Here is a 26365-nt window from a genome sequence, read left to right on the forward strand (position 1 = left end):
TGAAAACTACTCGCTCACAACCATGAGAATGGCACAAAGCCATTCATGAGAGATGCCCCCCCAGGACCCAAATACCTCACCTCCAACATTGGGGACAAACTACCATGTCCAAACCATAGCACCAGGCCACATACATTTTTTCTTGGGTGACTGCAAAATCAGGGGTTCTCCACCACCATCCCCCAACCCCTCAAGTTCTATAAATTCCCAGAATGATTCACAGAACTCAAGAAAGCAGTTTACTTACTGTAACTGGTTTATTGTAAAGGATACAACTCAGGAACAGCCAAACGGAAGAGAGGTATAAAAGTACGTGTAGGGGTGGGTGCAGAGCTGCTCTGCTTTCTTTGGACTTATCCAGCACCTTAATGTGTTTGCCAGTCCAGAAGCTCCTCTGTATTTCTTCTTCTTTCTTTCTTTCTTTTTTTTTTTTTTTTTTTTTTTTTTTGCGATGGAGTCTGGCTCTGTCACCCAGGCTAGAGTGCAGTGGCATGATCTCAGCTCACTGCAACCTCTGCCTCCGGGTTCAGGTCATTGTCCTGCCTCAGCCTCCTGAGTAGCTGGGATTATAGGCACATGCCACCACAGCTAGCTAATTTTTGTATTTTTAGTAGAGACAGGTTTCACCACGTTGGCCAGGTTGGTCTTGAACTCCTGACCTCCAGTGATCCACCTGCCTCGGCCTCCCAAAGTGCTGGGATTACAGGCCTGAGGCAGTGCGCCTGGCCACCTCTATTTTTTTCTTGAATAAATTTTTGTCCTTACTATTTTCTCTAAGAAAATTTTTATTAAGCTTTCAATTTATTAGTAAAATGTCTTAATATTTCCTTATTTTCTTGACCCCTGTTATATCTGTAGTTTTGTCCTCCTTTTCATTCCTAATACTGTTTGTGCAGTCTCTTTTTCCCCAGTTATTTTTACCTGAAGTTTGTCAATTATATTACTTCTTTTTGTTTGTTTGGTTTCTTGAGACAGGGCCTCACACTGTTGCCCATCCTGGAGTGCAATAGCATGATCAAGGCTCACTGCAGTCTTGACCTCCCTGGGCTCAGGCAATCCTCCTGCCTTAGCCTCCCAAGTAGCTGGAACTACAGGTGCATGCCACCATGCCTGGCTAATTTTTTTTATTTTTTGAAATGACAAGGTCTCACTGTGTTGGCCAGACTAGTCCCAAACTCCTGGGCTCAAGCGATCCTCCTGTGTTGGCCTCCCAAAGTGCTGGGATCACAGGCATGAGCCATTGTGCCCAGCCCTATTACTCTTTTTAAAGAACCAGCTTTTACTTTCATTGGTATCCTCTATTGTACCTTTGTTTTATGTTTTATTAATTTATGGTTTTATTTTTATTATTCACTTCTTTCTGCTACTTTCTTTGGGCTTACTAAACCTTTCTTTCTCCCCACCTGCCCACCAAAATCAGCATCTTAAGCAGTTGAGTCCTGTGTTAGGTGCATCCCACAAGTCTTAGTATCTGATATTTTCATTATCATTGAATTCTAAAAATATATATATATATTTTTGAGACAGGGTCTTTCTCTGTCACCCAGACTGGAATGCAGTGGTGTGATCACAGCTCACTGTAGCCTCAACTTCTCAGGCTCAAGCCATCCTTCTACCTCAACCTCCCTTGTAGCTGGGACTACAGGTGCACGCCACCATACCTGGCCAGTTTTTAATTTTTTTTAAAGGTGGGGGTCTCCGTATGTTGCCCAGGCTGTTCTGGAACTCCTAGGCTCAAGCAATCCTTTCACCTCGGCCTCTCAAAGTTCTGGAATTAGAGGTGTGAGCCACCATACCTGGCTCATTCTAAGAATTTTTAAATTTTCATTTATTTTGGCCATTTGTCTTGCTTTTCTCTCTCTCTCTCTCTCTCTCTCTTTGTTTTTGATGTTTTGAATTGATTTAAATTTTTTTCTCATTGTAGTTTTTTCTGTTTAGATGTTATATGCTCTTAATGGTAAATTTTGAGATTTCAACATGAACAGTTACTCTTATGTTATAGAATCTTTACAGATACTATAAAATGCTTTAACTCCATGCTCATCGTGGCTTACTTGTTATGATTGTTCAGTTTTAGTAATCCCTCAAATTAGACATTTTTATTCTATACACTTGGTTTTGTTTAAATTTACTCATAGTGACCTTATTTTGTTTTTCTTTGAAACAAGGTCTCACTCTATTACCTAGGCTGGAGTGCAGTGATGCAACCATAACTCATTGCATCCTTGAACTCCTGGACTCAGGCGATCCTACTGCCTCAGCCTCCTGATAGCTGGGACTACAGGTACACGCCACCAAGCTGGGCTAATTTTTTTTTTTTTTTTTTTTTTTTTGGTAGAGATGGGGGTCTCACTATCTTGTCCAGGCTGCTCACGAAGTCCTAGGCTCAAGCAGTCCTCTGCCTCAGCCTCCCAAAGTGCTGGGATTGTAGGTGTGAGCCACTGCACCCAGCCTCAGTTATTATTTTTTGAAAATTCACAATTTTATTTCAATCTTAGAGATTTCTTCTGAGATCAGTCTTCTTCCTAACATGTATTCTTAGAAGTTCCTTTCCTGAGGTAGCTTTCTCTGTTAGATTTTGTTTTCTCCTTGTTTTTGAAAAATAGTTCGTTGGATATTAAATTCTATATTAAAAGTTTTTCTTTTTTGGCTCTTAATACACTGAAGATAATATTCTATCATCTTAAATAGTTCATTGGATGTTAAATTATATGTTAAAAGGTTTTTTTTTTCTCTTAGTACTCTGAGGATAATATTCTATCATCTTCTGGTTTCCTGTGTTGCTGTTGAGAAGTCAGCTATCACTTCTAATGTCGTTCTAATGAATGACTGTCATTATTATTCATTAGCCAGAAATCTGTTGTTTCAACTCTGGTTATATTTAAGATTTTCTGTCTTTGGTGTCCAATATTGTGACTGATTTATCTGAATGAGGCTTGCTTTATTTGTTCTGCTTGTGATTCATTATGTTTCCTGAAATTTAAGAACTGTCGTTTACCCATTTTGGAAAATTCTCGACTATCTTGGTAAATATTGCTTTCATGTATCTTTTTTTAATCCTCCTGAAACTCTAATTAAACATCTTTGTTGTTGTTGTTGTTGTTGTTATTGTTGTTGTTTTGAGACAGTCTCACTCTGTCACCCAGGATGGAGTGCAGTGGTGTGAACTCTGCTCACTGTAACCTCTGCCTCCCGGGTTCAAGCAGTTCTCCTGTCTCAGCCTCCTGAGTAGCTGGGACTACAGGCACATGCCACCACGCCCAGCTAATTTTTGCATTTTTAGTATAGATGGGGTTTTACCATTTTGACCAGGATGGTCTTGATCTCTTGACTTCGTGATCCACCCGCCTGGGCCTCCCAAAGTGCTGAGATTACAGGCATGAGCCACCACACCCGGCCTCATTCCCATTTTCTGTGTGTCTCTGTGCTGCATTCTGGGTAATTTCTCCACATCTGTCTCCTACTTTATGAATTCTCTCTTTACCTGTGTTTAATCTATAATTAGCCCTTTCTTTGACATTTTTGGTCACAGTGAAGCGTGTTACAGACAAACATGTTTAGGTTGGGTGGCTTAGGTGGTGTGGTGGCCCCACATTGATGTCATACTGAGGACAGGGGTCAAGTACTCCATGATTAGTCTTTGCTCTTACTTCAGGAGCTGCCAGAGGCTGTGCCTTTCATTTTCCAGTGCCGTAAGTCATTGTTGGCAATGCCTGAGATAAATTTCTGTGAAACTAGGGAGATAAACCAAGTTATGCATGTGTCTGAGACCTCAAAGCCAATGTAATTCAGATAATACTCAGTCACATTGGGCCGGGCGCATGGCTCACGCCTGTAATCCCTGCACTTTGGAAGGCTGAGACAGGCGGATTACTTGAGGTCAGGAGTTTGAGACTAACCTGGCCAACATGGTGAAACCCCATCTCTACAAAAATACAAAAATTAGCCAGGCCTGGTGGCGTGCGCCTGTAATCCCAGCTGCTGGGGAGGCTGAGGCAGGAGAACCACTTGAACCCGGGAGGCAGAGGTTGCTGTGAGCCAAGTTCATGCCACTGCACTCCAGCCTGGGCAACAGAGTGAGATTCTGTCTCAAAAATAAAAATAGAAAGTAGTCAGTCACAGCATCCAGGATCATAAGTGTATAATCTTCCAGCTACATCAGAAAGTCTACCAGAGGCATGCTGAATACCACCAGCAGCTTCACATCTCCATTGGCAGTGCTTGGCAAGGCATAAAGCTTGCTAGACACAGCTCCTGATCTGCACCACCATGGTTCCTGTGCCGCCAACTGCAGCTCCAGACCCATCCCCCTCTGTTGCCCTCGAGGGGCTGATCTTATTCTCCACAGTAATGCTAGTGGACAGCATGGCAGGGACTGCGGCAGCAGAGGCCATTGCCACCTTGGGATCTGTGCCAGAGCCACCAGTAGGCAAATTCTTGACAGTATGTTTTTATTGTGTAATATAGTCAAGCATAATTTTTTAATGTCTACTTTTATTTCATTTTACATGCCTTGGATGTTAACATATTAATTTCCCAAAGCATATTTACTGGCTACTGACCATGTAGTAGGTCATATGTTGAATATTAACAATTCTAAGATTAAAAATACAGATATGTCCAGGCGCAGTGGCTCATGCCTGTAATCTCAGCACTTTGGGAGGCGGAGGCAGGCAGATCACTTGAGGTCAGGAGTTCAAGACCAGCCTGGCCAACATGGCGAAACTCCATTCTACAAAAAACACAAAAAACCGGGTGTGGTGGTGTACAGCTGTAATACAAGCTACTCGGGAGGGTGAGGTATGAGAATCGCTTGAACCTGAGAGGCAGAGGCTGCAGTGAGCCAAGACTGCACCACTGCACTCCGGCCTAGATGAAAGAGTGAGACCCTGTCTCCAAAAATAAATAAAAAGAAGAATACAGATATTGCTCTGTAGGAGATGATGGTGTATTGGGGAAGAGAAACCATAAAGAGAGAATTATGACAGAATTGTAATGTTTTAGTGAGATGAGTAATTCCTGTGATGGAAATACAGATAGGGTACTGTCGAAGCATGTAGATAGTAGCCTGGTGGTGATAAGAAGTGTTAGGAAAGGCTTTCCAAAGAAGCAATTGCCTGAGGAAAAAGTGGAACCTAGTCAGGCAGTGCGAGAGGAAGGGACATTCTGGGCAGAGGAAAACAATATACAAGGGGCACAGGGCCTGTGAAAACATGGACTGCAAGCAGATGATCTTACTGCATATAGAGTGGTGATAAGGAATGAGGCAGACAAGGGCCAAATCATGAAGAGCCTCATGTGCCATGCTGAGGCCTGTCTTAAATATTAAAATGCCTTCTTTTATGCATTCATCACTTTGAGTATCAATTATAAAAAGACTTTCCTAAAATACTTAAGTTTAAAAAAAATGCTTAAAGAAGAAAAATCTGCCTTTTATTTCTTGATTCAGTTAAAAAGAATTGTCTTGTTTCTGCTGAATAATTGCATTATTAAAAAATGTGTGAGCTGGGCGCAGTGGCTCACGCCTGTACTCTCAGCACTTTGGGAGGCCGAGGCATGTGGATCACCTGAAGTCAGGAGTTCGAGACCAGCCTGGCCAACATGGTGAAACCCCATCTCTACTAAAAATACAAAAAAATTAGCTAGGCATGGTGGCGGTGCCTGTAATCCCAGCTACCCAGGAGGCTGAGTGAGGCAGGAGAATCGCTTGAACCCAGGAGGTGGAGGTTGCAGTGAGCTGAGATTGCATCATTGCGCTCCAGCCTGGGCAGCAAGAGTGAAAACTCCATCTCAGAAAAGAAAAACATGTGTGTGGTACTTCAACCAGTCTTGAAGAGAATGCAGAACTGGAAAGAAGAATAGACATAGAACACCCACAACACATGGATGGAATAAAATCTAAGCATGTCTTTTTAAGTTATAGCTGTCTAGCAAGATTATATATATTCTTTTCCCACTCATCATCTATTCGTTCAAAAATACTGTTTTGGCCTCTATTATATGTCAGATACTGTGGTAAATACTGAGGTTACAAGAATATAAAAGGCCCCAATCCTTGGTTGAAATGATGACCACAGAGTAGAATCTAAGGAGATTTCTCTGGATTTCGTCTTCATGGTCTGTAACTGTACATAATTGTCTCTTCCTACTCCTGGTGGGTTTTTGTTGTTGAGTATTTTTTGTTTGTGTGTTTTTTTGGTTTTTTGAGACAGAATCTTACTCTGTCACCCAGGCCTGGAGTGCAGTGGTGTGATCTCAGCTCACTGCAACCTCTGCCTCCTGGATTCAGGCGATTCTCGTGCCTCAGCTTCCTAAGTAGCTGAGATTACAGGCATGTGCCCCTATGCCTAATTTTTGTATTTTTACTAGAGATGGGGTTATGCCATGATGGGCAGGCTTGTCTTGAACTCCTGGCCTCAGATGATTCACCTGCCTTGGCCTCTCAAAGTGCTGGGATTACAGGTGTTGTGCTTGGCTTTTCTTTTTTTTTTTTTTTCCTCTGAAACGGAGTCTCGCTGTTGCCCAGGCTGGAGTGCAGTGGCACAATCCGGGCTCACTGCAACCTCTGTCTCCTGGGTTCAAGCAATTCTCCTGCCTCAGCCTCCCAAGTTACTGGGATTACAGGTGCCTGCCACCATGCCCTGCTAGTTTTTGTATTTTTAGTAGAGACAGGGTTTCACCATGTTGACCAGACTGGCCTCTAACTCCTGACCTCAGGTGATCCTCCCACCTCGGTCTCCCAAAGTACTGGGATCGCAGGCATGAGCCACTGCGCCTGGCCAGCCTTTTTTGGTATTTTGTTAGGATTTTGTTGAACTTAAGAGGAAAAAAAACATAACATTTAGTAGTGTCAGTAAGTGTTAGTCCACACTGGGTGTGAAGTAGGCCCTGTGCTTTATGGGTAGAACCAGAGAAAATGGGTGCCACTCTGTCCTTAGGAAACTCACAGAGAGGAGAGACAGTACAGGGGCCAGGGGCCATAATCGAGTCCTGTGATGGTGCAGAACTTCAGTTAGTTCTAATTAGGGCACAGCTTCTACACCTAGGGGGCATCCAGCCGACTTCAGGGGTTTCAGGTCAACTTTTCATCCTCACCCCATCTCCGCCCCTGGGATAAAAGACCCTTATTGCCTACAGTTCAAACATCTGCCTGATTATTCCTAGCAGAGTGGTAGGAACTGATTGTCTGGTCTCCTCTACTACCCGCCTCACCTGCACAGAGAGTGCCAGCTGTCTCAGCCTAGCTTCTTCAGTGGGCCTCAGCTGATAAAATGTGTGTGTCCACCCCAGGTAATTAGGTTATTAGCTCTTTGTGCTTGTATGGCTGACCCCTACCTTTCAGGCCACCTGGTGTTTGTTTTAGAAGTTATTCCTGTAAACAGGTTTTCACCTAAAATTTGAATCTTTATGAATCAAATAAGGAAAATTTTAAGTAAACTTGGGCTGTGGATAACTGATGATTCATTACCAAAAAGGTAGTCATTTAAAATTATAAAATGACACAAGAAAAAATTTAAATGTAAAACATCCTGTTTATGCTTGGTCAGGTCTTTGAGTTGATGTGACTCAAGTAACATCTGATCATTTCCTTAACCTTTTTTAAAAGACTCCCCTAAATTCTTCCTCCCAAAGATTTTACTGTATTTGTTCACAATGGATTCTGTGAAAGGATTATTACAAGCTCACAATCCATTGTCTTCAATTCTTAAATCCAAAAAATTCTAAAAACCAAACATTCTTTTTGTAACTCATTCATCAGCAAAACCAGACCTGAACCAGAGTGACCCTATTCATATTCTTTGATTATCTGTCCTACTGGGACATATATGGTTTGCTACAGAAATTCTAATGTATTTGATTATAGGATACTGCCCTAGATAGTTCATGTATGTGGTATATGCACCATATTGCTTTTTTTAATTAAAAAATCTGAATTCTAAAACATATCTACTTCTTTTTTTTTTTTTTTGAGACAGAATCTCGCTCTGTAGCCCAGGCTGGAGTGCAGTGGCATGATCTCGGCTCACTGCAAGTTCCGCCTCCTGGGTTCACGCCGTTCTCCTGCCTCAGCCTCCCGAGTAGCTAGGACTACAGGCGCCCGCCACCACGCCCGGCTAATTTTTTGTATTTTTAGTAGAGATGGGGTTTCATCATGTTAGCCAGGATGGTCTCGAACTTCTGACCTTGTGATCTGCCCACCTTGGCGGATCACCTTGTGATCCCCAAAGTGCTGGGATTACAGGCGTGAGCCAGCACGCCTGGCCAACGTATCTACTTCTAAACATTTAAATAGGAATTGTGGACATACGTAAGTATAAAGCAGCCGTTGCAGAGTGGTTTAAAAGGCTACTTTACTGTTGTGGGGAGCTTTTAAATTTGGTAAACTAGTGAGTTCATGTAAATAAAACATAACAAAAACACTAATCCTTAATTTTCTGTTAACTCAGGAATACCCAGCTGTGATAGTTTTGTGGTTGGGGTAGACATAGGAAGTGTGACTATGAATGCATGTATCTGTTTGACTTCTTGTACTCCCAAAGTAAAGGCTAAAATAAGTATAATCAGCTAACCAAAAGCTATAGCCACGATCATATATACCATATAAGAGAAAAGCCTCTGATGGAGGTTGCCGTAAGCCGAGATCATGCCACTGCACTCCAGCCTGGTTAACAGGGCAAGACTGTCTCAAAAAAAAAAAAAGAGAGAGAAAAAGAAAAATGCCTCTGAATTGGGAATTGTGTGAACATGCATGTATAAAGAAGTGATCAAAAATGTTATACTGGCGGAGCGCAGTGGCTCACGCCTGTAATCCCAGCACTTTGGGAGGCTGATATGGGCGGATTGCTTGAGGTCAAGAGTTCAAGACCACCCTGGCCAACATGGAGAATCCCCATCTCTACGAAAAATACAAAAATTAGCCTGGTGTGGTGGTGGGCGCCTATAATCTCAGCTACTTGGGAGGCTGAGGCAGGAGAATTGCTTGAATCCAAGATGCGGAGGTTGCAGTGAGCTGAGATCGCACTATTGCACTGCAGCCGGGGCAACAAAGTGAGACTTCATCTCAAAAATCATCATCATAATAATGTTACACTGTATCTTGTACATTTTTAGTGGGATAAATGCCAAGAGCAGTTTTATTAGTTCTTGATTTCGCCACACTTTAAGAGAATATAAGTTCGCCTACCCATGATTTTAAGAAGCAAAGAGTGTGATGTTTCCCACCTACCCACACTCCCTTAAAACTATTCAAATGAAACCATTTAATTATTTAATTATAGTGGAATAGAACTGAGCTATTTTCTGCATGATCATAAAGAAATATTTACTTTTAACGCATAAATTTTTTTCTTAAAATCCACATTTTCCAGCCTAATTAAGTGATTATGTTTTTCCTTGCACTCTTCCCCTCTCTTTTTCCTTGTTCTGTGCAGATTATCAACGCCTGATGACTGTGGCGGAAGGCATCACCACACTTTTGTTCCCGTTTCAATGGCAACATGTTTATGTGCCCATCCTACCTGCTTCTCTGCTACATTTTCTTGATGCTCCTGTCCCTTATCTGATGGGCCTTCAGTCAAAAGAAGGAACTGACCGTTCTAAACTAGAACTTCCTCAAGAGGTAAAACTACAATGAATGGTGAAGCATTTGCTGTTTGCTGATTTAGGTCAAGGCGACTTTGCTAGATCACATTGTCTTTCTCCAAATTTTTTTTTTTTTTTTTTTTTTGAGACGGAGTCTCGCTCTGTCGCCCAGGCTGGAGTGCAGTGGCCAGATCTCAGCTCACTGCAAGCTCCGCCTCCCGGGTTTGCGCCATTCTCCTGCCTCAGCCTCCTGAGTAGCTGGGACTACAGGCGCCCGCCACCTCGCCCGGCTATTTTTTTTTTTTTTTTAGTAGAGACGGGGTTTCACTGTGTTAGCCAGGATGGTCTCGATCTCCTGACCTCGTGATCCGCCCGTCTCGGCCTCCCAAAGTGCTGGGATTACAGGCTTGAGCCACTGCGCCCGGCCTTTGTCCAAATTTTATCTGTCTTTTTGACTCTCCTGAATCTCCAAGTATGGCTAGGGGAGAGCCTCAGCTATAGAATGCAGACTCCTGATGATAACTACCACATAGTCATTAACTAAACCTGGTTCAAAACAAGACAGTGGCTGATTTTCACAACTATAAATTTGTGAAGATGGAGCAGTGGTAGCATGATCTCATTGCTTTATTCTGGTAACATTTTTTTTCTTCACTCATGTTATAAATTTTGTTTTTAAACAATACAACCCAGGTTTTAACATCCTTTAAAATCATTATCATTTGAGGTGAATTTGATTTTTGACCTCTGTCAACTGAAAAGTAACATGTTGCAGCAAACTAGGGATAATGGAAATATCAAATACTTCAGTATTCTCTGTTTTCAGATACAGGGCCCATTATCTGTTCTAAATGTCAGCTTGGCTTGGTGGTTGAGATAAAAATTCTAACACCTAACTTTTATGCCACCTTAAAGTTGTTATACTTTCTGTGTGTTGTACTTTCAAATGTTTAAAAAAAATAGACCAGGCGCGGTGGCTTATGCTTGTAATCCCAGCACTTTGGGAGGCTGAGGCGGGTGGATCACAAGGTCAAGAGATCCATCCTAGCTAACATGATGAAATCCGTCTCTACTAAAAATACCAAAAATTAGCCAGGTGTGGTGGCACGCACCTGTAGTCCCAGCTACTTGGAAGGCTGAGGCAGTAGAATCGCTTGAACCCTGGAAGTGTAGGTTGCAGTAAGCCGAGATCACACCACTGCACTCCAGGCTGGGCGACAGAGCGAGACTCTGTCTCAAAATAAATAAATAAATAAATAAACAAGAATTATTGAAAGCATATTTCTGATCTATAAAATAAGAATAATAACACCTCCCATGTGTTGTTTTTACTTTTTTTTTTCTTTTCTTTTCTTTTCTTTTGAGACGGAGTTTTGCTTTTGTTGCCCAGACTGGAGTGCAATCGCGGGATCTTGGCTCACCGCCTCCTGGGTTTAAGTGATTCTCCTGCCTCATCCTCCCAAGTAGCTGACAGGCACCACCACGCCCAGCTAATTTTGTATTTTTAGTAGAGACGGGTTTTCTTCATGTTGATCAGGCTGGTCTCAAACTCCCGACCTCAGGTGATCCGCCCACCCCGGCCTCCCAAAATGCTGGGATTACAGGTGTGAGCCACCACACCTGGCCTAATTTTTACCTATTGTTAATGGTACTGAGGATTACCATGTAAAGTCTTTGAAATGAAATATGGATGAGAACGTGCCACAACTTTTTTAAAAAGCTGATTAATTACATTATATCACTAGCTATTTAATTCACATCTTTCTTAATAGAATATCATGCTGAGATTCACCTTTATTTGTTCTTATTTCCCAGAGATTCTCATTTTAATAAGTGAATTTAACACTAAGCCACAGCCATTGTATTCTGTAGTGATTCTCATAATCTTCCACTGCTTACTTTTATTCTAATGAATATTTCCCCACAAAAATTAACGTTTTTACCCAAAGGAAAATAACTTGATTCAGATCACATAAGATACATATACAGACTGTTGTTCTTTTTGGGCTTGTGCATGTTTTTCTTCTCTGTTTTACCTCTTTTCTCTATTCCTTAAATGTTCTTGTTTTCACTTTCATTAAATTAGTCTAGTATGTTATTTGCTCAAAGAAGTTAATCCTTTAAATTTTCAAGGAAAAAGAAATAGACTAGCCAAATGCATTTTGTTTTGAAGACTTAATGATATTTTGGTTTCTTGTTGAGTGTCTGATCTATTGTGTATGTTAATCATGTAACATTTTATAAGATAACTTTATGTATATTGTCTTTCCATTTTTTGTAACAATTGTTGAGAGATTTTTCAGTGCCACCTTGACATATCTGTAGTTGGGAAACTTTTCCATCTCTGTGCCTGTGTGTATCCACTAAAGATAAACAAATGTAAGGATTCTGAAAGCTCTTAAAGTAATGTCTGTGATTTTCTAATTTTTCATTCATGAGATCTACACTGCTTAATAAATACATATACCCATCTGTTCATAGAGTAGAATAATATGAAATAACCTGAATTCGCTGTGAAAATAGCAGTGCTTCTGTGTAGAAACTATAAATTAGGGCATCATTGTTTTATAAGAAAAGGCTAACAGCCTATCACTTTGTTCTGGTATCATTTTACAATGAGATGAAATAATCTGCTTCACATAATTTTGGGAAGGAAGTAGATATAAAAATAGTCATTTAAAAAAATGACTTAAATGCACTCACTAGTAATACTTCCCTCCACCTTTCCCTGAAAACTCTAAAATAAAATAATGGCTAAAAATAGTGACAAGGCTTCTAAACATAGTTTAAAAAAATGACAAGTTTGCAAAATAATTATTTTAAGAAGGTATGATTTTAGTTGCTAGCGAACTAATGTAACTACATAGATTTGTAAATTAATCATCAACTAGCTATCCCCATGATTTAAAAGTGATAGCCACAAGTAACCATTTGTAATACTGTTTTTTAGGGAGTAGGATATAGAGAGTGAGGGTGGAAGGAAGGCACTGAAGATTAATTGCATGGAATGTACCTCACTTTCTACTGTTCTTACTCATCTTCACGGTAACTGGTAAACAAAAAGTTAAGAGAAAAACTGAAACAGTTGCTTTTGCAACTTTGTTTTTGTCATATCTTGCCCAGAGATTCTGAGGGAATTATTTATTTTATTTTTCAGCCAGGGTCTCACTCTGTTACCCAGGCAGGAATGTGGTCGCACAGCTCACTGCAGCCTTGACCTCCTGAGCTCAGGAGATCCTCCCACCTCAGCTTTGTGAGTAGCTAGGACAAGAGGCACATGCCACCACACCCAGCTAATTTTTTAAAGTTATTATTTGTAGAGATGAACTCTCGCTACATTGCCCAGACTGGTCTTGAACTCTTGGGCTCAAGTGATCCTCCGGCTTTGGGCTCCCAAAGCTTACCAGCACGATCCACAGCATCTGGTCCAGAGGGAATATTTTAAATGCTCTCCTCTCTCCGGCTTACCCTCAAGCTGGCTTAATTTCAGACACTGAGAAGTGAGATCACTTACTAAACATGAAGAGAGCTGCATTAGTCTCGATACTTCCTGCTCCAGCCTGCAGTTTTAGGGTTCCCAGAAACGACCATCTCCTCAGAGTTTATTCTTTCATTTGCCGAACAGTTGTCTCATACACTATTTGTGTAGAATACAGTGGGAGACATCAAGTCAAGTAAGAGGTGATTTCTGCTTTTCAAAAAAGTCGTTTACAAATACCAATAACACAAGTTAAAAAGTAAGTTAGTAAGAGGAATAAATGAACAGAGAAGATACAGATGAGATCAGAATGCCTTTAGGGTAAGGGTATAGGAAGGTTTCATGGCAGAAGATATGATTAAGCTTTAAGCCTTTGTTTTCTTACTTTTGAGGGAATTTTTTTTTTTTTTTTTTTTTGAGACGGAGTCTCACTCTGTTGCCCAGGCTGGAGTGCAGTGGTACCATCTCAGCTCACTGCAACTTCCACCTCCCAGATTCAGCTATTCTCTTGCCTCAACTTCCTGAATAGCTGGGATTACAGGTGCACGCCACCACACCTAGCTAATTTTTGTATTTGCAGTAGAGATGGGGTTTCACCGTGTTGGCCAGGCTGGTCTTGAACTTCTGACCTCAAGTGATCCACCCACTTCGGGCTCCCAAAGTGCTGGGATTACAGGCGTGAGCCACTGTGCCCTGCCACTTTTGTTGTTGTTTTGTTTTTGAGACGGAGTCTTACTCTTTTGCTTAGGCTGGAGTGCAGTGGCGTGATCTCAGCTCACTGCACCTCTGCCTCCCGGGTTCAAGTGATTCTCCTGCCTCAGCCTCCCCAATAGCTGGGATTACAGGCGCCTGCCACTACGCCCAGCTTATTTTTTGTATTTTTAGTAGAGACCGGGTTTCACCATGTTGGTCAGACTGATCTCAAACTCCTGACCTCGTGATTCGCCCACGTTGGCCTCCCAAAGTGCTGGGATTACAGGTGTGAGCCACCGAGCCCAGCCCACTTTTGTTGTTTTTAATAGGAAGTAAGTAGTTACATATCATGAAGGCTTGTGAGTAGTGTTGATAAGTAGAAATATTTAGTCCTAAAGCAATGTCAGATTGAGGTGTTGAGTAAATTTTTATCATGCAATACTCTTCTCATTTTTTTTTAATTTAATGGTGTTAAAAGTGAGAAGCAACTTATCAGAATGCCCTATTATAGAGTTCTTGTTTATTTTGGAGAAAGGGCTTCTTTTTAGTTTTCTTCAATACATTTTCATAACACAGTTTGTATTTCCTGTTCTACTTTGTGATAATCAAAGCCCCAGCTTGGGTCCTTCCTAAGCAGACATAGGAGACTTTTGTGGGATCATGAAGACAGACCAGTAGCTGTGGTGTTGGAACTCCTACCTTGTAGTACACTTTCAGCTCAGCAGTGATTTCATGACCGTAATAAGCTTTAAAATTTCAGAAAATATATCATTTTCCCTTTTCATAGGAGGAGGAGAGGGATAGAAAAAGGTAGTAGGAAGGCATTAAATGAAGGGAATAGTACAAAATCTAAGTGATGGGAGGTTGTTGGTTAACATTTAGATTAGCAAATTAGTAAATTTTTTCTTCTGTTTTAGAGATACTGAATCATCCATTCGAATTATGTGACCTTCCATTTAAACCTTTCAGTGTAAAGAATGGTGTAGGCCGGCCAGGCGCAGTAGCTCACGCCTGTAATCCCAGCACTTTGGGAGGCTGAGGCAGGTGGATTACAAGGTCAGGAGTTCAAGACCAGCCTGGCCAAGATGGTGAAACCCCATCTCTACTAAAAGTATTTAAAAATTAGCCAGGCATGGTGGCGGACACCTGTAATCCCAGCTACTCGGGAGGCTGAGGCAGAGAATTGCTTGAGCCTGGGAGGCAGAGGTTGCGGTGAGCTGAGATCACACCACTATACTCCAGCCTGGGTGACAGAGCAAGACTCCATCTTAAAAAAAGAAAAGAAAAGAATGGTGTAGGCAGTGCTACTGTCTCAGCAAGATGCGTCATTTCAGCTCTTAATTTATTTAGAGAAAACTACTGACATTGGAGGTGAGGAAAAATATCAGGGAAAGGCCATAAACCACCAGTCTGTTTGAGGGTGCACATTTGGAACAGGTGCCAGAAAGTCACCTAACTTCTTTGACCTCGGTTTTTTCATCTGCAAAATTAAAAGGCTGGATTCAAAGATTACATCAGGCTTTAGGAATCATTGTTGATCATCTAGCTTTGAATGGAGGAAAATCAATTTATTTTATTTTACTTTATTTTTTTATTTTATTTTATTTTATTTTTGCCAGAGTCTCTCTGTGTTTTGTCCAGGCTGGAGTGCAGTGACACGATCTTGGCTCACTGCAGCCTCTGCCTCCTGAGGTCAAGTGATTCTCCTGCCTCATTCTCCCGAGTAGCTGGGATTATAGGTGCATGCCACCATGCCCAGCTAATTTTTGTATTTTTAGTGGAGACAGAGTTTCACCATGTTGGCCAGACTGGTCTCAAACTCCTGACCTCAAGTCATCCTTCCACCTCAGTCTCCCAAAGTGCTGGAATTACAGGTATGAGGCACCATGCCAGGCCTCATTTTGAGTTTTTATTGAACTTAATTTAGAATTTATGTATGCTGCTTGCTAATTGGTATCTAACATGAAGAGCAAAGATCAAAAGAGAAAAACAAAGACCCAACTGGTTGCTTTCCCCTTTTCCCTTACTTTGCCATCTAGATCAAAGAACAGTATGAATTTTCCTCTTGGTGACCTAGGGGTGGGGGAGCCGGGGAGAAAAACACAGTGAAGCTTCCTATTTTGTTTATTGACTTCCACCCCATGTCTTGTGTTCAACCATTAATGTAATCAATATTATTTTTATGTGATGGGCTACAATTTTGGCACCACACCCCCCAATCTAGAAGCACAACCTTCTTTTTAAACTAACAACCTTGTCCTGATTAAGAGAGTGTGTACAGTAAAGGTAAAATACTGTTTAGAGACAGATACCTGAGGGATAATCAGAACTTTATACATATGCTTTGGCCTCTTGAATTTTCTATATCTACTTGAAAAATATTTAAAATATTTATTCAAAATAAATTCCAAATGTGAAGTATAAACAAACTCAAAAAAACATTTCTTCTGATTTCTGTCACCTCTTTTTCTCAACTCAAAAATATCTTGTGTGAACTCTTAATTATTCAAAGGTCAATCAAGTGCACAGTTATATATGCACTTGCCTCTACCACCTCTCTCTGCCTCCTGCATTAGCTATAATGACTTCTGAAATGGTTTTGCTCTGGGAGGTTCAGTGAATTTTGAGTAAAGTTAAAATTTATGGATTATCTGTGAATTGGATTGATTTTGCCAGTTTCATCCTATTGGGAGATACTACAGCTGCTGGTTTTTAGTGATTATTGTCAATTCTAAATTACAGATATTAGAGCAGTGGAGTGGCAAAGAAAGTTCAAGTGCATTCAGTGAGCATTTTACCTAATACCATGTATGTGTAAGGTCTTATGAGTCTGGGCACCCTTACCCACATAGGAATGCCTAATGGATGCCAAATGTTAGAAAATCATATTCAGATTATAATATATTGCTGAGACCCAGAGAAAATTTTCATATATATTAAGTATGGTATAAAAATAATCATATAGGGGAAAATGATGGAAAAAGAGGTTATTTTTAAAGAATAAGAAATTCTAAACCTTGCAAAGATTAACAAAAGACGCCATAATCTATGCTTTTGTTTGTAATAGTTGGCAAGACTTTCTTTTCTTTTTGTAGAAACAGGGTCTTGCCGTGTTTCCCAGTCTTGTCTCGAACTCCTGGGCTCAAGCAGTCTTTTTGCTTTGGCCTCCCAAAGTGCTGGGATTATGTGTGAGCCACTGTGGCTGGCAAGAATATTTTAGAACATACAGTTTCTTTATTTTAAACCTTTCTATTTTCTCTTTCAGGCTAATTTGTGTTTTGTGGACATTGACAACCATTTTATTGAGTTGCCTGAAGAATTTCCACAGTTCCCCAATAAAGTGGATTTTATCCAAGAACTCTCTGAGGTTCTTGTTCAATTTGGGATCCCTCCTGAGGGCAGCCTACATTGCAGTGAGAGTACCAGCAAACTGAAGAATATGGTTCTGAAAGACTTGGTCAATGACAAAAAGAATGGCAATGTCTCCACTAATAACATCAGCATGTATGAGTTACTGAAGGGCAATGAAACCATAGCCCGCTTGCAGGCTCTGGCCAAGCGGACTGGTGTGGCTGTGGAAAAAATGGACCTTTCTGCTTCTCTGGGTGAAAAAGACAAGGATTTAAAACTGCAGTGTGAAGAGGCAGAACTAAGGGACTACCAGCTCAATGTACAGCTCCGAGAGGTCTTTGCTAACCGCTTTACACAGATGTTTGCAGATTACGAAGCGTTTGTCATTCAGACTGCTCAGGATATGGAATCCTGGCTGACCAACCGGGAACAGATGCAGAACTTTGACAAAGTAAAAAGAACCATAGTTTTCCTTTTGTGGTTATTAGTGGCTTTATTATTGATATTTTAAATTTTTAAGTTTTTTCTTCTTCTGTGCCTATGCTTATCCATATATTATTGATTTTGTTAACCTTTTTTAAATGCAGACTTTTCATCTTCCAGCCCATTAGGAACTTTGCTTTACCAAGTATTTTTACATTAGGTAAAATAATTTTACAAGAAAGCAAATCAACCAGCTCATTGAGCTGGTCATTAAATTGTGTGTTAAATTGCCTGTAATCTTATTTAAAATTTTTCTTTACCTTAAAGATGCTTAAATTATAGAAACAGGCTGGGTATGGTGGCTTATGCCTGTAATCCCAGCACGCTGGGAGACCGAGGCGGGCGGATCATGAGGTCAGGAGTTTGAGACTAGCCTGGCCAATATGGCAAAACCCCGTCTCTACTAAAAATACAAAAAATTAGCCGAGCATGGTGGCACACACCTGTAATCCCAGCTACTCAGGAGGCTGAGGCAGGAGAATCACTCGAACCCAGGCAGGGAGGTGGAGGTCACAGTGAGCCGAGATCACGCCAGTGTACTCTGGCCTGGGCAACAGACAGAGACTCCAGCTCAAAAAAAAAAAAAAGAAAAAAGTTATAGAAACTTATATTTTGCAGGTTTTCCAAATCTGTTAATACTGTTTGACCTTGTAACAGTTTTATTTACTCTTATTTTATGATCAAGTATAGTTAAATAAGCCTACTCCTTTTCTATGAAATCTATTTATTTAGTCTAGAAATCATTTATTTAGTCTTTATCCTATCAGAAGTCACAACTTGTCCATGTAAAGTTAACAGCTTGGTTTCAGAAGCCAGATTTCTCTATCTCATTCTAAGATCAAAGGAGAAAAAGAGTGACTAAATTAGGTTTTATGACTGTAAGTGTAAAACGGTTCCAAAGATTTTGGAAAGGGAAGTCAGAAAATAATACCAACTTTCCTTGTCCTGTGATTTCTAAGGGGTACTGGATTCTTCTGCCAGTTTTTTTTTCACCTATCTCCCAGATTTTATTTTTCAGACAGGTGCACTTAGGGTTGTGTGTTAATTCTTTTAGGTCACCAGGGTGTAGTTTAGTTCTCTGCCTCTGTGATTGCTGAGGTATAATACTTGTATTGGAATGTATCATGGATTTCACTAAGTGGCCTCTCATGAAAGGCCTTCTAAAGGGGCTGATGCATTCCAAGAGGCTAATTTACAATATTGGAGAATTTTTGGAAATAATTAAAATTTTTCATAAAGGTACATAGTGGCTGGGCATGGTGGCTCACACTTGTAATCTCAACACTAGGAGGTTGAGGCTGGAGGATCATTTGAGACCAGGAGTATGAGACCAGCCTAGGCAACATAGTGAGAACTCATCTCTACAAAAAATTTTAAAATTAACCAGGCACAGTGGTGTGCACCTGTGGTCCCAGTGCTGGAGGCTGGGAGGGAGGCTGAGGTGGGATCACTTGAGCCTGGGAAGTTGAGGCTGCAGTGAGCCAAGATGATGCCACTGCACTCCAGCTTGGGCTAGAGAGTGAGACCCTGTCTCAAAAAAATAAAAGATAATTTTTTTACTTCATGAGATATTTTTTCTGTTGGAGGATAATATTGTATGTTGAACAGTTATGTTCTGGTGTGCTTTGTTTTTCCCCACATCAGACAGGTAATGTGCCAACATGGTAACAAAGTTTGAGGAAGGTATATCTCACACATGAGCATGAAAAGCCAGTTGTTACATTTATGAACTACAAAAGCATCCTGGTGCACTTATGTTTGAGAAAACTTCTTTAATATTAACAAGACTTCACTTCTTTAAGTGTATGCCCTTAGGTTCCTTTCTCATTAGACTCAACAATTTTCCATACTTTTTCCTATCTATCTTAGAACTAATCTGTGTATATCCATGGTTTATCCTTGGGGCAATTCAAATTCTTACCTAAATGAAGCCCTGATACTTCCTTCCTTCCTAATCTTTATGTAGCCTCAAACTATATAAATGGAATTCTTTTTATATAACCCCTAAAGAAATGAAAATTTTCTGTTGGATTCCAGAAGGCTTGTAATTACCTTCACTAGGAAAATTTGCAGGACATACTAGTCCTACAAGCCAAATCTTTGATGACCTAAAATTTTATAGTCTGTGAGGGTCTGAATATCAAAAGCCAGATCTTTGGCCCACTTTTTTTAAAAAAGGCTATTTGCTGTATGAAAAGTAAGATGTTTATTGGTGGAGGTGAACTGATTTCTAGAGACTACTGTGAATCTGTGGTTATTTGGATTTATGTATATACACCTGAACTATGGAACTACTTAAAGTGAATAAGTGGATTTCTCTAAGGAAATTTTAAAAAGACCTCCTAAATTTCAGAATGAAAATAAATATGCTAGCAACAAGCTGATGAGTATTTTTAAAAGTCACCTTATGTCAGAACTTACTCCCTCTTTCCCCTTTCGCCTTCTAGCTTCTGCCATACAAAAATAAAAACCAACCCAGCAACCAAAATAGGAATTTACTTCTAAATTTACTTCCAGATTTTAGTACTGCATTGAGTCTAGAATTCCTGTACACACATGAACATGGAAGAACAACAACAAAAAAAATGACACTTTGAATTAGGAACTGAACCATCCCATGCATCAGACAGGCTAGTAACAGGAAAGGTGTACAGCTTATTATACATGTTCTCCAAAGGCTTGCTTCTGATGGTTTTTCAGGCAGTGCTTTGGTTTTTTTGTTTGTGTTTTGGAAACGGGGTCTCACTATGTTTCTTCAGGCTGGCCTCGAACTCCTGGGCTCACAGGATCCTCTGGCTTCAGCCTCCCTAGTGGCTAGGACTATAGGTGGCCACCACCATGCCCAGCTTCCAGGCAGTGCCTTTTTTAGTTGTTAAGGCTGGGACTGTTGTGTCAGCACAGGTGTGGAAGGAATTTGACCTTGGCTTAACACTCATCTATTGATTTCTCACAGAGTTAAAGAGTCTAGAAAAGCATTCACTTGAAGAAGAACAAAAGAATTTCACCCATAAGCATAAATTCCATGTATTTTTTTAAGATTAATGCTGATATGTTTATCTTTATTGTATCAGTTAATCATCTCACTACCTATGGCTTGAAAGTATATTTCATAGGCTAGGAATAGAGAACAGAAGAAATTACAACCCATTGGGGAAAGGGATAAAAATTTTTAACTGCAAGTGAAGTGGATGATTGAAAATTGTATAGCAACTTCTCTGCCATCTTTCATTACTGATGCCCTCTCTTATACATAATGGTCATAAGGATCAGAATGTAAATCAATTTTGTAAAATAAGATCAGTGCTAAAGACCTAAGTGACCTACATTTTCTGAATTTAGGAAAATGGAAAGAAAAGTGGATTTTTAAGGATTTTTGAATTTCAAGTGTCAGTTTTATAAGATTTAAAAAGAATGTCCTGAGTTAACATAATTTTCAGGCTTATCGTGTAGTGTTGAGATGATCTCTTTGCACTAATAATTTCCTAATTATCTCATTACAGGCTTCCTTTCTGTCTGACCAGCCTGAGCCTTACCTGCCATTTCTTTCACGCTTCATTGAAACACAGATGTTTGCCACCTTTATTGATAATAAAATTATGTCTCAGTGGGAAGAGAAAGATCCTTTGCTTCGGGTCTTTGACTCTCGGATTGATAAGATAAGGCTGTATAATGTAAGGGCACCCACCTTGCGGACGTCTATATATCAGAAATGCAGCACTTTAAAAGAAGCAGGTACATTTGCCATGCCTTTTAAATTAAATTAAAATCCATGATCGCTTTTTCCCCACAAATTGTTGGCCTTATGTACAACAAAATTAATTTTCAGTTTTAGACTTCATGGCTAATCCTGGTCCGATTATCACAAAATGCTTTGTAAATTTTTGTTTCTGTTTCTGAGTCCCACTCCTACTTGACTTTCCTTATCTCTTAGTCAGAAGAGGAAAAACAATAATAAATTGAATCAAGTATGACTGGAAGGTTGCTACGATTTTTGTTTTTTTTTTTTTGTTTTTGTTTTTGAGATGGATCTTGCTCTATCACCCAGGCTAGAGTACAGTGGTGCGATCTTGGCTCACTGCAACCTCCACCTCCTGGATTCAAACATTTCTCCTGCCTCTGCCTCCCAAGTAGCTGGGATTACAGGCATGCGCCACCATGCCTGACTAATTTTTGTATTTTTTATAGAGACAGGGGTTTCACCATGTTGGCCGGGCTGGTCTTGAACTCCTGATCTCAGGTGATCTGCCCTCCTCAGCCTTCCCAAGTGCTGGGATTACAGGTGCGAGCCACCGTGTCCAGCCTGACTTTTGTTTTATTCTCTTTATTGTCTAATGGAAAAATTTTTAATTTCTGTCTTGCTACTTATGTTTCCTTTTTACTTCTCACCTCTTCTCTATATCCAAGAAAGGGTAAGTATTTATTTAAAACAGTAAATCTTAGATTCTGCTTAATTTACATACTAAAACAGTATCTTTGCTTTGGTAGTGCCATTAATTATAATAGCTTCATTTATTGAAATTAAATCTGAGTCAGGCCGGGCGTGATGGCTCACACCTTTAATCCCAGCACTTTGGGAGGCCAAGGCCAGCGGATCAGTTGAGGTCAGGAGTTCAGAACCAGCCTGTCCAACATGGCAAAACCCCATCTCTACTAAAAATACAAAAATTAGCCACGTGTGGTGTCGTGTGCCTGTAATCCCAGCTACTAGGGAGGCTGAGATAGGAGCATCACTTGAACCTGGGAGGCGGAGGTTGCAGTGAGCCAATATGGCACCACTGCATTCCCGCCTGGGCAACAGAGCGAGACTCCGTCTCAAAAAAAAAAGAAAGAAATTAAGTCTTAACCAGTCTCGTCTAGGAGTGTAATATAGTCCATTAAATAAATAATCATATTAATAGCCAACATGAGTATTTGCTATGTTAGTCATCATGCCAGGTGTTGTTCATGAATTTTTTTTTTGTTTTTTCTTTTGAGACAGGGTCTCACTTGTTGCCTAGGCTAGAGTGCAGTGGCGCCATCATGGCTCACAGCAGCCTCGACCTCCTGGGCTCAGGTGATCTTCCTACTGCAGCCTCCTGGGGAATGGGTGCTACAGGCATGTGCCGCCACCCTCGGGTGATTTTTTTTGTAGAGACAGGGTTTCACCGTGTTACTAAGGTAATTATCTTATCTTGGTTGGTCTTGAATTCCTGGGCTCAGGCGATCCATCTGCTTCAGTTTCCCAAAGTGCTGGGATTACAGGTGTGAGCCACTGTGACTGGCCCAGCACCCGTTTTTTTTTTTTTGAAACAGAATCTCACTGTCACTCAGGCTGGAGTGCAGTGGTGCCATCTCGGCTCACTGCAACCTCTGCTTCCTGGGTTCAAGTGATCCTCCCACCACAGCCTCCCAAGTAGCTGGGACCACAGATGCACACCACCATGCTCGGCTAATTTTTTGTATTTTTGGTAGAGACAGGGTTTCACCATGTTGCTCAGGCTGGTCTCGAACTCCTGAGCTCAAACAAAACACCTGCCTTGGCCTCTCAAAGTGCTAGGATTACAGGCATGAACCATCATGTCCGGCCTGGAATACTTATTTTTATTTCGTTTTATTACTGCCCTTATTTTACAGTTGAGAAAACTGAGAGGTTAAGTAACTTACCTGTGGTTGCATAGCTGGTGATTTGTCGAGCTATGGTTTGAATCCAGGTCTGACTGATTTCTGGCACAGGAAGCCTTAACATCATGTTAGCTGTTCATTCAAGAAAGAACTATGTAAAATGTACTAGTCCACACTTATTTTATACAATTATGCCTGGTCCCTAACCTGTTCTTTGCCACATAAGCAGATACCTGTCACCTGATGGCCCTCCCTTTTGTTTCTTTCCCTTCAAATGTTGGAGTTATTTGATAGCAACTTTTCCTCTGGAGAAAAAGGAGAGGCAGCAAATGTGGAACTTCCTTGATCTGCCTGTCTTGTTTGCTTGCCTTTCCCACTTCACTTAAATAGATCAAAGTCAGGAATGATGATGCTGAAGCGTTAGTGTATGTAAGGGAGAAGTATGTAAATGATGTCTTTTATGTAACCATAGAAACATCACCCTGTCGTATTCCCACGAATCAGGGTAGATCCTTGGAGCCCCTTCAGGAAATGGCAATTACCTATGTGGTTTTGGAAATTTAGGAAGTAGAGTTAATGAAATTGTCTATCCTTGTTCAGAGAATAAAATGAATTCCAGTGCCTTAATAGCCATTTGAATAGCATAATGCCTTGTTGCACAAATTTCATTTCTCCCTTCCTGATGGAATTTTTTAGATGGAACTAAGCACCAATACCTTAATTGTGTGCTTCCAGAAAGTCTTTCCAATTAAAATAGATTTTCTTTCAGCCTCTCAGACAGTTTGGTACTCCCACTGTCATCGCAGAAATTATATAATACTCTTGAAAATATACCACTGTGGCCAGGCACAGTGGCTCATGCCTGTAATCCCAGCACTTTGGGAGGCCGAGGAGAGCAGATCATCTGGGGTCAGGGGTTCGAGACCAGCCTGGCCAACGTGGTGAAACCCTGTCTTTACTAAAAATACAAAAATTAGCTGGGCATGGTGGTGGGTGCCTGTAATCCCTGCTGCTCGAGAGGCTGAGGCAGGAGAATCACTGGAACCCAGGAGTTGGAGGTTGCAGTGAGCTGATATTGCGCCATTGCACTCCATCCTAGACTCCATCTAAAAAAAAAAGGAAAAGGGGCAACATAAACTGATTCTATGAAATATTTATAAAGGCACCTTGTTCTTCTCTTAAGTCACAAGATTAGCAGCTCCCACAGTGTGTTCTGTTTATCACACAACTACCATTACTGCTTGTTCTCCCCTTTTAAGTAATCTCCAGGCAGAGGATCGGAGACCTAGTCTTGCTTCTAAAATATTATATTTTCTCTTGACAATTCAGTTGATTAAAATGTTTAAGATCAGGTTTTATTTATTTGTTTGTTTACCTGAGAAATAGGTCACTGTTTCTGGGGTCTTTGAGACATCTTCCAACATCCCTGACTTTTAGTGGCTTTAAAATAGAAATGTTTAATAATCACATCTTAACACTGACCTATTTTTTCTTCCAAAGGCCAGTTTCTTATCCTCTGAACATTCTAAATGCCTGGTTATTTAACTTTTGCTGTATTACCCTCTTGATCTAATAAACACTCGTAAATGACTCCTACTAATGAGAATGTGACTGCTGCTAAAAGTGAGGTAATAAACTTCACACCGTTGCTTGTTTTTACAGATGGAGAACCATGAATATTTAATAGGTCTTTGTACAAAGAAGTAAAGTTAATAAGGCCATTGTGCTTGTGTCTTCTCTTTAACTTGTATTTCAGCTCAAGAAAAATATTTTATTTGCTATCATTTTCTTTAATGTTGTACTTAGAACCGTATTTTTGTGTAAGAATATTGAATTTCTCACTTAAAGGAAACTGTTTCAATACAAAATTGTAGGTTTTTCAGCCCCGCTGCCCTGATTTTGACAAAGGCAGAAAATACCATGAAAATCAATCATCCAATATTTACTTAAAGTTAACGTTTTTATACTTACATTATACTAATTTCTGAAGAGCCTTTGTAAAAATCTGTTTCAAGACCGGGCGCGGTGGCTCACGCTTATAATCCCAGCACTTTGGGAGGCCAAGGAGGGTGGATCGCCTGAGGTCAGGAGTTCGAGACCAGCCTGACCAACATGATGCAACGCCATCTCTACTAAAAATACAAAATTAGCTGGAACTGGTGGCACATGCCTGCAATCTCAGCTACTTGGGAGGCTGAGGCAGGAGGATCATTTGAACCCGGGAGGCGGAGATTGCAGTGAGCCAAGATTGTGCCATTGCACTCTAGCCTGGCCAATAAGAGCGAAACTTTGTTTCGAAACATACACGCATGCGCGTGCGCGTGCACACACACACACACACACACAGTCTGTTTCAGAGTGTCGGAGTGATTGGGCTCTCTGTAGGTGCATGAGTGGAGGAAACATTATTTTTGAAGGGCTAGCAATGAAATGTCTCTAATTTATTATAAATTTAATTTATAGCCCAATCAATTGAACAGAGACTGATGAAAATGGATCACACTGCAATCCACCCACATCTACTTGATATGAAAATTGGTCAAGGCAAATATGAGCAGGGGTTCTTTCCAAAGTTACAGTCCGATGTCTTGGCAACAGGACCAACCAATAACAAGTAAGCATGTTCTTCACTTGAGTAGTTGGTTGAAGGAATGAATGAAGGGTGGGGTGCTCTGCAACTCAAATGGACAATGCTTAACTATTAAACATCTATCTGATTACTTTTTTCAAGACCACATTAATGCATTTAAAATATGGATTGACACTTCTGTGAGTGCTTGACCTTTAAATCCATCATTTAAAAAAAACCAAAGTCTAGAGATTTTTTTTTCTTTTTCAAGCAAAGTACACTTGGAAAAGCCACACTTTAAGTGGCGATTTAAATATAATGATAATACTATCTAATGGAATTTAGAAAGGTTAGACCTTTATCATCTGTATTAGTTTCCTAGGGCTGCTATAACAAAGAACCACAAACTCAGTGGCTTAAAACAACAGAAATTATTCTTCCACAGTTTTGGGAGGTAGAAATTTGAAATCAAGGAATTGTCAGGGTCGTGCTCCCTTCGAGGCTTCTAGGGAATGATCCTTCCTGGCCTTTTCCAGCTTTTAGGAGAACATAAGAGAGTTTAACAACAGCCTGTCACACCAGTCTAATGAGATCCTTCCAGATTAAAG

The 26365-nt window shown here is 40.6% G+C and overlaps 1 protein-coding gene and 1 non-coding gene across 8 annotated transcripts in view; one reads left to right on the plus strand and one right to left on the minus strand.

Moving 5' to 3' along the window:
• The window catches only part of LOC105484268 (DENN domain containing 5B), a 205276-nt gene that overhangs the window by 117340 nt on the left and 61571 nt on the right, over positions 1–26365 (plus strand). For 6 of the 7 annotated variants that reach the window (XM_011745743.3, XM_011745744.3, XM_071071922.1 and 3 more), the window contains 4 exons: positions 9432–9619; positions 17019–17555; positions 21088–21319; positions 25652–25802. In XM_011745743.3, coding sequence (XP_011744045.1) covers positions 9432–9619; positions 17019–17555; positions 21088–21319; positions 25652–25802 — 1108 coding nt within the window. Of the gene's footprint in view, positions 1–9431; positions 9620–17018; positions 17631–21087; positions 21320–25651; positions 25803–26365 lie in introns of those variants that run through there. The other variant, XM_071071923.1, reaches the window with a different exon arrangement.
• On the minus strand, positions 19226–19329 carry LOC112427166 (small nucleolar RNA U13). Its single transcript, XR_003018641.1, has one exon. It is a non-coding gene; the product is annotated as a small nucleolar RNA U13 (small nucleolar RNA).

This window comes from Macaca nemestrina, chromosome 10, assembly GCF_043159975.1.
Source record: "Macaca nemestrina isolate mMacNem1 chromosome 10, mMacNem.hap1, whole genome shotgun sequence".
Lineage (NCBI taxonomy): Eukaryota > Metazoa > Chordata > Mammalia > Primates > Cercopithecidae > Macaca > Macaca nemestrina.